The 13,574-nt window shown below is 47.0% G+C and overlaps 1 protein-coding gene across 6 annotated transcripts; it reads left to right on the top strand.

Annotated features, from left to right (window-relative positions):
• Positions 1-6,446: 6,446 nt before the first annotated feature.
• On the top strand, positions 6,447-10,006 carry LOC109778885 (uncharacterized). Of its 6 annotated transcripts, XM_045233781.2 has the most exons (9): positions 6,957-7,155; positions 7,445-7,574; positions 8,164-8,290; positions 8,376-8,422; positions 8,507-8,807; positions 8,881-8,993; positions 9,159-9,353; positions 9,621-9,653; positions 9,753-10,006. In XM_045233781.2, the coding sequence occupies exons 2-9, from the start codon at positions 7,464-7,466 to the stop codon at positions 9,843-9,845; spliced, it is 1,020 nt and encodes a 339-aa protein (XP_045089716.1). In that variant the 5' UTR covers positions 6,957-7,155; positions 7,445-7,463; the 3' UTR covers positions 9,846-10,006. The 6 variants fall into 6 exon arrangements, with proteins under 6 accessions (XP_045089722.1, XP_045089719.1, XP_045089716.1 ...); XM_045233784.2 differs by having other exon boundaries at positions 6,448-7,574; positions 8,164-8,269; XM_045233778.2 differs by having other exon boundaries at positions 6,961-7,574.
• Positions 10,007-13,574: the final 3,568 nt, after the last annotated feature.

Consider the following 13,574-nt stretch of genomic DNA (forward strand, 5'->3'; position numbering starts at 1 on the left):
CTCAATTGAAACCTCTTCCAAAATAGTGGAATCATCATTAAATAAAGTCATGACCTCTCCAAATCCACTTTCATCAATATAATCATCATAAATAGGAGGCATGCTTTCATCATAATAAATTTTCTCATCAAAACTTGGGGGACTAAAAATATCATTTCCATCAAACATAGCATCCCCAAGCTTATGGCTTTGCATATCACTAGTATCATGGATATTCAAAGAATCCATACTAGCAATATTGTAATCATGCTCATCATTCAAAGATTTTATGCCAAGCATTTTATTTAATTCTTCTTCTATCAATTGAGCACAATTTTCCTTTCCATCATTTTCAAGAAAGACATGATAAAGATGAATAATATGAGGCCACCTCAATTCCATATTTTTTGTCGTTTTCTTTTATAAACCAAACTAGTGATAAAACAAGAAACTAAAAGATTCAATTGCAAGATCTAAAGATATACATTCAAGCACTCACCTCCTCGGCAACGGCGCTAGAAAAGATCTTGATGTCTACTACGCAACTTTCTTCTTGTAGACTCGTGATGGGCCTCCAAGCGCAGAGTTTTGTAGGACAGTAGCAATTTTCCCTCAAGTGGATGACCTAAAGTTTATCAATCCATGGGAGGCGTAGGATGAAGATGGTCTCCCTCAAACAACCCTGCAACCAAATAACAAAGAGTCTCTTGTGTCCCCAACACACTAAATACAATGGGAAATTGTATAGGTGCACTAGTTCGGCGAAGAGATGGTGATACAAGTGTAGTAATGATAGTAGATATTGATTTTTGTAATAGGAACAATAAAAAACAGCAAGGTAGCAATTGATAAAACGGAGCACAAACGATATTGCAGTGCTTGGAAATGAGGCCTAGGGTTCGTACTTTCGCTAGTGCAATCTCTCAACAATGCTAATATAATTGGATCATATAACCATCCCTCAACGTGCGATGAAGAATCACTCCAAAGTCTTATCTAGCGGAGAACATAAGAAGAAATTGTTTGTAGGGTACGAAACCACCTTAAAGTTATTCTTTTTGTTCGATCTATTCAAGAGTAAGTACTAAAATAACGCAAAGTTATTCTTTCCATTCGATCTATCCAAGAGTTCGTACTAAAATAACACCATATGACACACATCAACCAACTCTAATGTCACCTAGATACTCCAATGTAACCACGAGTATTCGTGAGTTGATTATATGATATGCATGAAACGATTTCATATTCATAATACTCAATCCAAGACAAAGAACCTCAAAGAGTGCCCCAAGATTTCTACCGGAGAAACAAAGACGAGAACGTGCATCAACCCCTATGCATAGATTACCCCAATGTCACCTCGGAAATCCGCGAGTTGAGTGCCAAAACACATATCAAGTGAATCAATAAGATACCCCATTGTCACCACGGGTATTCATAGAAACACATACATCAAGTGCTCTCAAATCCATAAAAGTATTCAATCTGATAAAATGAAATATCAAAGGGAAAACTCAATTCATCACAACAAGATAGAGTGGGAGAAACACCATATGATCCAACTATATTAACAAAGCTCGCGATACATCAATATCGTGCCAACTCAAGAACACGAGAGAGAGAGAGAGAGAGAGATTAAACACATAGCTACTGGTACAAACCCTCAGCCCCAAGGGTGGACTACTCCCTCCTCATCATGGTGGCCGCCAGGATGATGAAGATGGCCACCGGTGATGATTCCCCCCCCCCCCCGGCAGGGTGCCGGAACGGCTTTTCCGTCGCTACAAAGGCTTGCGGCGGCAGAACTTCTCATCTAGGGTTATTTCTGGGGGTTTCTCTACTTATAGGATATTTTGGCGTTGGTTTCACGCGAAGATTACCTTCGAGGTGAGCACAACCCATCTGTGCGAGCCAGGCCCCTCTGGCGTGCCCTGGTGAGTTGTGCCCACCTCGTGGCTCTTTTGGCCCTCCCACGAAGCTTCAAGTGCCTCTTTTGTTCCAAAAAAATCGTCAAAAAGTTTCGTTGCATTTGGAGAACTTTTATTTCTGCACAAAAAACAACACCATGGTAGTTCTGCTAAAAACAGCGTCAATCCGGGTTAGTTCCATCCAAATCATACCAAAACCATATAAAATTGTTGTAAACATGTCATGAATACTTCATAAATTATTGATACATTGGAAACGTATCAGGAACCAAGCCCGGCTAACAAGATGTCGCCGCCCTCGGTCACGGGGGCTACTACTATCATATGAACTCCAATCACTTACATGGAAACCGGGATCCAGCTCCTGGCCGACCTCCCTGAGGGCCTCCCATAACCCGCCCAGTGCTCCGTCATCAGCCTTGAAATGCGCGACGATCTCCTGAGGGACCTCCGACGCATACCGACCAGGCAAAAAGGAGGCAACCTTTGGCGGCGCGCTTGAAGACAAGGCTGCCACGCAGGTCGGGCCTCCCATGGAGATCCCCACATTCTCCGCCATGCTGGACATGGGGAAGGTCAGCACGCCCGAACTAGACAGAGAGGTCGGGACGCGGGCGGCCGATGAGCTCGTGCCGCCCCGAAGGGCATCCTCCATCTCGCAGCCAGCCACGGCCCTAGCGACAGGGGTCCCTGTCCAAAAAAAACAAGAAACGGCCTACATAAAGACTCGATCTCGCAAATGGTCAACAATGCTCACAACTGAAACACCATGCTCACGCAGAGGCCGGATTCCCTCCATTGGCAAAGGGACCTCCATAGACGGCAGCGTCCCTGGGTGCGCGGACAAGGGAGCAGCCGCAATCACGCCCGCAGCAGACGACCCCGTTGGGACATGGGGAGCGACCTTGAAAACAAGCTTAGGAGGTCAGCAAGGGAGCTAGCAGATGTCCAAATAAAGGCTCAAGGACAACGGGAGTGACTTACGGGGTGATCGGTGGCATATGCCTTCTCCGAACTGGTGTTGGGCGGATCAGAGAGATCTGCGGGTTGGGAGACTTCAAGCCCCCCCCCCCCGCCCCACGAGGCTCGCTGTTGGATGGGGTCTCCTCCCGGATGTTGCGGCGAAGCCTTTTCAAGGGCTGACATGACGCGGCGACGGCCACCTCTTCTCTATCGTCGACATCCTCGTCTTCCTCAACGTCCTCGGCCTCCTCGTCGCCCTCGACGTCCTTGGCGAGGTCGGCATTGCCGTCGCCATTCTCTTCATCATTGTCATTGCCTCTCCCGTTGCTGCCACAACCACTAGACGAGGAGAGGCCGTCCTCGTCATCCTCCCGGTCGTCATAGGCCTCCGTCTGTGCCTCCTCTGAGGCCCGCTTCCTCCCCCGATAGGATCCGACCTCTTCGTGAGAGGGCCCGGAGGGGACGATGACCATGAGGGCGGACATGTCAGGGCTAACCTACTGGCCCATCATAAAAGGCTCGGAACAAAAGGTCTAGAAGGCAGTGAAGTCCTGTTAAAAAAACAAGGAGCGGGGTTCAACATCTAAACCCCGGAAGCAAGCAAGAAAACCACAGACAAGATGCTTACGCTGCCAGGAAGGAGGACGGCCGAAAAAGGCCGCACGGTCTCTTTGTTAGACCTCGTAATGGCTTCGGGCCCAACCAGGCCGCTGAGAAGCGCATCAATTGCCTCGGCACCCAACTCCTCCTGATAGACCTGCGCGGGGTCCATAGGCCCCGTGTACTGGGACATCAGGGAGCTCTGAGCCCGCAGGGGGGAGACGCGGCGTGCCACCCACGTCCGCACGATGTGGCCAACGGTCAACCCACCTTTCTTCATGCGGGCGGTGGCTTCCGTGAGAAATTTGACCTCCCGGGTTGGCATCGAAAGCGGGGCCTACGAGAGCAACTTCTAGGGAGGCTCGTTCGCGAAGACTATCAGGTCATCGACGAGGCCCTCCATGTAGAACCACGACTTATGCCACTCCCAAACAGATTTTTTGGGAGGTCAAAGGAGAAGAAGGTGGGTTGGGGCGGAGCTGCAGGATGGCTCCCCTGATGTCGCAAACGGCATTCTCATTCGACTGAACACAGACCCGGAAGAAACAACGGAACAAGTCAAAGTGCGGTGCTATCACAAGGTAGCACTCACAGAAGGTGATAAAATTTGCGATATGCAGAACCCTGTTGGGCGGAATGTGGTGAAGTTGACACCCAAGAAAATAGAGGAGGCCACGCACGAAAGGATGAAGCGGGAAGCCGAGCCCCCGCACGAAGTACCCTGGGCATAAGACATGCTCGTTGGCACGGGTTCCAGCAGGACCTTCCCACTTGGGATGCGCACCCTCAAAAGTCAGATCTACGGGCATGGACAGGTCGTCCTTGTAACCCTTAATTTCACCCTCCGTTGCAACGGACGGGAACCATTTTCCGGTGGATTTGGGTGTTGCGTGCCCTGATCTTGCACCCTTCTTGGGAGCGCCCCTTTTTCTCTTCCCGCCGGCAGGCCTGGAAGGCGGCTCCGAGCCAGAGACCTCTCTCTCTCTCTCTCTCTCTCTCTCACTCACTCACTCACTCACTCACTCACTCACTCACTCACTCTCACTCCTCGTCTTGGCCATCAGCGGCGGGAGAACGGGAGCAGCGGAAACAAAGTGGCAGTGTGGTGAAGAGTTTGAGACGAACAAGGAGTGACACGGAATGAGGTAGGGTTTTGAAACCCCAGTTTCCCTCTCCTTATGAGGCGTCCGGACCTGAGACGTCGTCCACCCCCAGCAGAACGGACCACCTTTTCCGTTGCCTTGGGAAGGTTTTCCTTTCCCTCCTTTTTTTGCAGGGAATAAAGGTGATATATACGGTTGGGTCCTCTCTTAAGGACTCGCGACGGACACCGACTACACCGAATCGGCGTCCAAACCGAAAGGGTGACCGATCCCTTCGGTGCGCCGTACTCCGAGGCTATCCGAGCTCTTAAGAAGCAAGATGATGAAGTAGCCCGCTGGAGGTCTCGCGGCCCTCACTGCGACCTTCGCCACGCTTGGGGGCTACTGACGGGGTCCTGTACCGTGGGTGGCTAAATGCCAAGGAGCCCGGCCTCGCCAACTACAAGGGGGCCCAATAGACCCATGGTATGGCGCTAACCCTAGGAGGCCAGAAGACCTTCTTGATGCCCAAGGCTAGAGGGTGGCGGCACCGAAGATCGCATCCGGCATGTAAACCATAGACATCTCCTGTCTATATAAAGGGAGGTCTAGGGTTCCTCTTGATCATCTATCCTCATATAGGAGAAACTCTCAGTAGCAACATCAAACACCATTGTGACCCCTCGCACGAGGTATCCCACCATTATATATAACCAAAACCAGCAGGAGGTAGGGTATTACTCTGAGGAGGTCCAGACCTGGATAAACCCCTCGTGTGACCTCCAATCCATGACTTCCAGCTGTGCTTGGACCCTTATCGAGGGATCTGACGAAAATTTGCTCCATCAGTGATCCGTCATTTTTTCCTATGGTAGCTGTTGTGGTGGTGCTAGAGACAGGTAACGGGCATTGGTGTCAAGCTCAGAGATTTCTTCGGTCTTGATTGTAATTTTACTTCTTGACTAGTGTTTCTTTGTGTAAAGACTAGCGTTTCACTGTTTTTTCAGTTTTGTCAGGTCGGTATATATGTGGCTTATACTATGATCCTTGTGATATAAATAAGACATGTATTATCATGTGAAAATTATGTGATTTTAATCGTGAAAAATACTGAAAAGGCTCTTCTAGAATATTGAGCGAGATTTCAATACGGAGCGAGATTCTAATCGTGAAAACATTGAGCGGACTTTCAATACTGAGCGAGATTCTAATCGTGTAAATATTGAGCGAACGCTCGATAGGTTGTTGTCCAGCACAACATGTTTTGCACCGTGCGATCTAGCCATGCATGGTTACTCGGTTGGTGATGCCGGTGATATGCAGGGAAAGTGGCAAGCAGAGGGAGTGGTGGCGCTAGATGCTGGTCGCATGGTAGCACAATTCTTAACTGATTTCATGCAACAGTAAAATACTCCCTCCATCTTAAAATAAGTGACTTAATTTTATATTAACTTTAGTAAAAAAAAGTATAAAATTGAGTCATTTATTTTGGGACGGATAGAGTACTTGTAAAAAAAAATGTTAGTAAAAACTTTTGCTCTCTTCATTATTGGGGGTGATAACAGAGCTTATAGCAAACTACATGAAAACTAACATAAACCATCGAATTACAAACGGATGCCATAGATTTCACGAGGATGGCCCGCTATATTCATGTCTAAGTTTCAGTGCAAGTTTTTATACTTTAGAGGAGACCGATAATTTTCACTTATAAGCTACAAAACAACAAGTGCTCTCAGTCTTCATATGGACAATGTAGGTTGATTTTTCGTCTATTTCACACAAGAGCTTTTCCTGTCGTATAAGTCCTATTAATATTTATCAAGAGCATATTTAACACAGAAAAGAGAAAATAAAGTTGTTACTTCCTCCTTGTGGTTTAGAGGGCCTATGTTTTTTTTTTGTTTGTGTCATTTTCATTGTTCCACATCACATGTTCAGATTTTGAGGTGTATTAAATAGCCGCAAGCAATGATCAAAAGAAAATTCACTGATGCATGTAAAAGTCCTTGGTCATTTTGTGGTCATACATACATACGCCACAATTAATGCATCGGTAACATGATTCTTTAAAGAAAAACAAGCACACTAATTGAGTATTTTACAAATTAGAGAAATTATTTCACCACCCATCATCTATCTTGGATGTAAATTTTTTTGAATTTGACCCATACAACTTAACAGAGGGAGTACTATTTATTAAATGTTATTTTGGAAAGATGGGAGTGAATTTATAGTTAAACATTATAATATGTGACTGCACGTAATCCAACAACAACCTATAAAATACAATGATATTTCAATGACTTGTCGCATCAATATTCTTTCATATCTAATGACTTGTCACATCAATTAAAACTTATGAAAAAATAGATGAGACATCCGGTGAATCTCTCGAAAAGAATATTACACCGGATGTCACACCTAGTTTCAAAACAATTAACTTGCTTTGAGGTCTCAGGTATATAGAAGGGGAGGAAAACGCTCCCCTTCAAAATTTCTCCCGTGGTGGGATTCGAGTTGCACACTGTCACCCTGGAAGCTCTCGCCTTCATCTTCCTCCCTTCGCGCGTCCTCCTACCCTCCACGGCCGGGCCACGGTGAGCTCCAGCACTAAACAAGCCTCTCGCCTCTTCTCGCGTCTCGCGCTGTCGCCTCTCGCCACTCCAGAAGATATGCCTGCTCTTGCAGTCCCCGCCCTGCCTTGCTCATCCTCTTCCCCCCGATATTTCTATAAGTGGAAATTTTACTTTATCCATGGTCTGAGATGAAAAAGATCGGGTTTTTTGTGCGTCTCTCTGCACGAAAGACTGCGTTTTTTTATGCAGAGGGGGGTCAGATTGCAGGGGCAAAATTCTTGCATTCATAAGCTTTCCATTTCTTTGACAGCGCGGCGGCAGCAGCAGCAATGGAGGCGGGCGCGTCGTCAGGGACGGGGAGCTTTCCGGCCGAAGACGGTGAGATTTGGGTGCCCGTGCTGTCCGATCCTCTGGATGGGGGCTCGAATTCGCCGACCCAGGTAAGGCCCATCTTTGCTTCCCTCCATTTTCTTTATCGCCTCTGAAGAAATCCATTCCCGTGGAAGATTATTGTTCTTTCCTAGCGTTCATGCTTCTTCTCCTTTGCCTTTTTACTCTTTTGCTTTCTTGCTTCAAGTACTCTCTGTGCAAAACTGGTGTTTCTTTCTTTTGTTTTTCTTTTTGAGAATTTTTTTTGTGCTATTCTTTTTGAGAATGGGAACGATGTGTTGCTCAACAAGCGTCGTGTTGGACTGGCATCCACCTGTACAGTTTGTCATTCATCGAGCGCACAAAACAAATCCCTATATGTAAATTTGTTATTTCACTCAAGATTCATGAGTTATCTGAAAGAAGAGTTTTAAGCACAATCAAAATGGTCAATACAAAGTACTGAAGCTTAATTATTCCAATTCCCTGGTTTCATCAACTTTCTGTTTAACTGGATGCAATATATGTGGCCTAGTACAGTTCATACATGATCCAAGTTCTTCAGATCTTATCGAATCTGACTTGGATATATAGAGTTTGCAGTGGGCTCATCGAAATCCTCAGACGAAACCGACGTATATTTCATTGTTTTGATGGCAGGCGGAGATTGAAGTCTATTCAGCATATCTGGATTATGACGCCATGGACTTCCAAGCAGTCTTAGAAGGACCCCAAGATGAACATGATATTGAAAAATTGTTTGGAGGTGCAATGTTTACTTCTTGCGGTATATTCCAAACTTTGTTACATAAGCAAGCAAGTTTTATCCGTGGTTTCCACTTTGAAACCAATGTATGAAGCTTTCCTTGCAGGTGCACGCAGTCCTACTTATATAAAGGAGGCGAATTTAACTCATGAGGCATGATTTTGGCACATGTAAAAGTATAACTTGCTAAATAAATGATGTGACAAATGTTACTGAAAATATGTTTCATCTTGGCAGATTGAATGTGAATTTTATTCACCAACTAGTGATCATGGCATGATACAAACACTTGCGCCTGCGTCACCAGAAACCAAGGAGATAAGGGGGAGGAGGAGATCTGCGCCGGCCACGGCGCTTCCTGAGAAAGAGGAGGCCCCTGTCACCATGGCCCTAGGTGGAGGAGGAGAGGAGGACAAGAAGAGAAAGGGAGGAGGGAAAGGGCACCCGCTGCCTTGTCACCGGAGAAGCATGAGGCTTGCGCTCGCCGCCACGCCGCTGGAGGAGGGGGCTTGTGCTACCTTCATAGTAGACCTGCTAGGTACGAATTATGAAGGTTGATATATATCACTTGCCAGTCTCAAGTAGTTAAATTCATATGTTATATGCTTCAGATTACATGCCGAAAAGTGGTTGGAGGCACCGAAGTCGCGTGAGAAGTGCACGCAAGAGAGGAATATGGTCGTTAAACACGGAACAAACTTTCCTTCTGCCTAACCATTTAGGGGTAAGAATTATGTTTATTATCAGGTAGAAATTCAACAAATTAGTATGTGTGCAACGACTTCTTTATGTATTCAGTCTTTGCATTGTGCACCTTTTGAGCTCAGATTTATTATCAGCCATCCATCAATGGAAAAATGCTCATAACTATGTCGGTTATGTTTACTAGAATGCGACATGCTTTCAGGACATGAGCTCTACATGTAAAGGCAAAAAATGTGGGCACAGAAAAAACAATGACCACTGGACATACGAAGAGATGAAAAAACTAGTGGATGCTCTGTATATATCTGGGGTTGGAAATTGGACGAAGTTGAAACATGAGAACTTTTCAAGATCAGTTCGAACATCAATGAATCTTAAGGTATGGTAGATTGGTGTATATTGCACCCTAAAGCAAATGCATTATTAGATGTTTTCTTTGCTTGTGACACCATTTTAATTTATTGTATTTTATACTTTTTTTTGTTAATCTTCTATGCATCTATAATTTTTCCGCCGTGAAAGATACAAAATTTTATGTTTGGTACATGTGTTCTATGTTACCAACATATAATTTTACTGTCACCAATCTCTCCTTAATTCTTTGTCCTAGGTCCACACTGATACCAATCTATCTTCTAATGTTTAGGATAAATGGAGAAATCTTAAGAAAGCCTACACGGTCAGGCCCACTTCTAAACGGAATGTTGTATACCATAAGTTTTTTGAACTCAATATGGAACACCACTGATTTGCATTTCTTACATTTCTTAAATTCCAGGGAAATGCTAAAAAAAGGATCTTGCCGACTCTAGACAAGGATTGTGTCGAAAAGATCCAGAAGCTAGCCTCCAAAATGAAGCTGCACTTGTGAATGATACAAGAAACATTGTATAGTACTTTTGGTGTAGGAGTGACTCAGCAACAGGAGTTCTGTTATTTTTTCTAGGACAGCAAGGCATAGGCCGGCTGCCATATTGAGTGTGTAGAGAGTAGAGATTAGCAGCTTATATATCCTTCCTAACTGCTTGTAAAGTACTCTCTTATTAATGAAACGGGGGGGGGGGGGGGGGGGGGGGGGAGCTCTCTTAATCAACTTTTCTGTCAACACATCATGAGATGCATCACATGAGTTTTCCTGTCACATCAGATACTCTGATACAGAGATATACAAAAGGTACTTAAGCTGAAGCCCTAAAAAATATTTTATTTTTTCTTCCATTTGCCAACGGTAAGCATTATGTAGATTGCTTCCGCTATATTTCCCTCGGGACAAGCAAGAGGAAGAGACTGCGGTATCAAAACTTCCAGCTGATGTCGGGGATGAGAATGGTGAAACTGTAATAGATGAAAGGAAAATAAGAATAAGACCTTTGCCTGCTGGTGCAGCAGATAGAACAGTGGCTGCAACTCCTCTTGATCTTCCTCTTAAGCCTTAGAAGTTTAACATTTTCCTAGACTCTTCAATCACTGGTAGAAAAACACATACAATGTATGCAATAGGTAGATTTGCAGTTGATATGTGGTAATCTGAAATTCTGAATTCTAGCTTTGTGCTGATGCTGATTCATAACTTAGGGCATTATGCATCATTGTTGGTCTTAATCAAACAGCTTAAAATTGACCTGTTCATCTTACTTTATGCAGAATGACTTGCCTCTTTTTTTTTTATTGAAAAACTATCTTTAGCTTGGCCGAAGTGTTGGGTTTTCTGTGCTCTCTGCATTTCTTAACATTAGCTCTTATGTGCATTGGCAGTAAGTACACAAGAATGATGTTCGCTTGTTCAAATTTCAAACATACATGAAGGCAACTGTTCCGTAACTCTGTTATTTTAAAGTCTTGGTATAATGGTTTTACGAAACTGAGAGATGAATCTGCACAAATATAACTGAAAACAAGAAAATATACAGAAAAGCAACCAAGAATGTTTGATGGGTTTACAGGGAATATTTGCTCAATATTGTATTGCATAAATCATATAAATATGCCTCCGAAGATTGTTTTGTCGTTCCCTCTTAGTATATATTCCACATACGTATGTATATAGACATATTTTAGAGTGTAGATTCACTCATTTTGCTCCGTATGTAGTCACTTAGACTACTTGTTGAAATCTCTAGAAAGAAAAATATTTAGGAACAGAGGGAGTAATTCGTGATTTTTAGTTTTACGTATTGTTATTTTGCCAATCATAGAAAAGAGAATCAAAATATACAAGGCATAAAATGTGAATTAGGTTCATTCTAAAAGCAGGATCCTTTCTCTTTGCAGGAGTTTGAACCTTTGATTCAGAAGGCATATACTAGTATTATCTATCTCCACTCGACAGCATCATTATAACGGCAAGTGTCTGATAAAAAGAATGTCTACTTGATCCCATGAGGTTTGGAGCCGGGACAACATGCCCTGTTCCAAAGGTGGGCTGGTTATTTATCTGGTTTAAAACCTCACGGGTCATGTTATCACGGCTCCAAACCTGTGCGGGTCAAGTAGACTTTTTCTGCTGCTAAACGTTCGCCGTAGGCTGAAGGAAAATCCATATTCGCTGTTACCAGTAACTTGTCAGTTCTGTACAACAACAACAACAACAACAACAAGCCTTTAGTCCCAAACAAGTTGGGATAGGCTAGAGGTGAAACCCATAAGATCTCGCAACTAACTCATGATTCTGGCACATGGATAGCAAGCTTCCACGCACCACTGTCCATGGCTAGTTCGCTGGTGATACTCCAGTCCTTCAGATCCCTCTTTACGGACTCCTCCCATGTCAAGTTTGGTCTACCCGGCCTCTCTTATCAAATTCTGATGTAACTTGTCTGTTCTGTGTTGTAAGGAATTTTCTTAATCCATTTCCGGGAAACCATATTTAGGATCCACGCCGGTATCTCCGTTCTTCTCACTATGTAACAGATTTATTTCATAATAAGTTGGTCTTCTGAAAGTTTTCACTATATAAGGAGATTCATATATTCCGCCCAACCTTTTGGGTTGAGAACAGTTATTTTGGCGATGCAGCTTTTGATTGATGGAGAGGTACCTCCTATTTCACCCCATATTTACATTTCTTTCTAATCTTATAATGTGTTTCTTAAGCTTTAGCACCCTCTTTTTTACCGAAAAAGGCTTTCGCCCCGCTTTATATATAAAGCACCAACCAACCACAATCTGATACAAACACACGCCACCACAACTCACGCACACACCCAAGGCTAGATACATAGGCGCTAGACGCAGCAATACCACACCCAGCCACTACAAGAGCTGCCGGGATCCTCAACCGTGAACATGCCACCGCGAAGAGATGTAGCTGCAGACGATGAACCGTGAGCTTCAAGGCGGCGCCTTCAGGAAGGTTACGACACATGAGTGCCGCCACCGCCCGAACCGAGGGTCAGGGTTTCCCCTGGAGCAACACGACGGGCAATGAGGATCGTGACGACGCCTTCAAGAAGGGGACGAACTCGCCGCCGCCGGACTGCCCAAAGACAGAGCAGGTTTTCACCCCGGTCCACGCTCACTGCCCCTGACAAAGGTACGGAAGCCGCACCACCACCACCGATCGTCATCCCCCGGCCACCACGCCGCCCACACGGCCATGGCCACCGCGCAGCACCTGAGCCACGGCCTCCGCCCGCGAGCACCGGGCTTCCACCACCAGAGCCGCCGCCCTAGCATCCAAGACCACCCCACCTCCTTCCACACGGACCACCGGACGCGACTGTCAGAAAGGCGAGCCCTTTGGGCGAGAATGGGACCCAGCCGGCTGAAACAGGGCAGGGAAAGCCACCGGCGGCTGCCGGGCACGCCGCAGCCACCTCGCCATTTCTCGAACCGGGGCCGGGCCGCCGTCGCCACCCCTGGCAACAGCAAAAACCCGGAGGCACCCCTGCCAACCCCCGGAGCGCCCCAACCACCGTGGCCAGCCAAAGACGAGGAGCGTTGAGCCACCGTGCTCCACCCTCCGGCCACGCCTCCGACCACAGCTCCAAGCACCCCAAGCATCAGGAGAGGGGGGCCGAACCACCGCTACTGCGCCGCCACCCCAACCAGCCGACATGGCCCCGGTCGAGGCGGCTGCCCGCAGCCCAAGCCTTCCGAGGCCCGCACCGCTGAGAAGTCAGATCTGGCCGAGCCGCCGCCAAAGTCGCAGCCACCGTCCCCGACCACCAGCACGCACCACCATCTCCCACCTCCACCAGGCAGGGAGGACCCGGCAGAGGTGGCCGCCCGCGGCCCTCGCTGCCACAGGGCCAGATCCGGCCGAGGCGCCGCATCCAGACCCCGGGCACGGCCCGCCTCGTCGTAGCCCACCACGCCCGCCGGAGAGCCCCGCGCCACCCGCAGAGCCGCCGCCACACCGCCGCGTCCCGCGCTCCGCAGCGCCCTGGTCCGACCGCGCCGGCCCGCACAAGGGGGTGAGAGTCCCCGCCGCCGCCGCCGCCGGCCGGGCTTCGCCCGGGCGCACCCTCTGGCAGCGGCGGGAGGGGGAGAGGGGAGGGGGAGAGGAGAGGCGCCGGCGGCTAGGGTTCCTCCCCTGCCGCCCGCGGGGGCGCCAGAGGAGGGAGGGGGGGTCAACTCATCGTCTAACATCCTCTTTTTT

This window comes from Aegilops tauschii, chromosome 1, assembly GCF_002575655.3.
Source record: "Aegilops tauschii subsp. strangulata cultivar AL8/78 chromosome 1, Aet v6.0, whole genome shotgun sequence".
Classification (NCBI taxonomy): Eukaryota; Viridiplantae; Streptophyta; class Magnoliopsida; order Poales; family Poaceae; genus Aegilops; species Aegilops tauschii.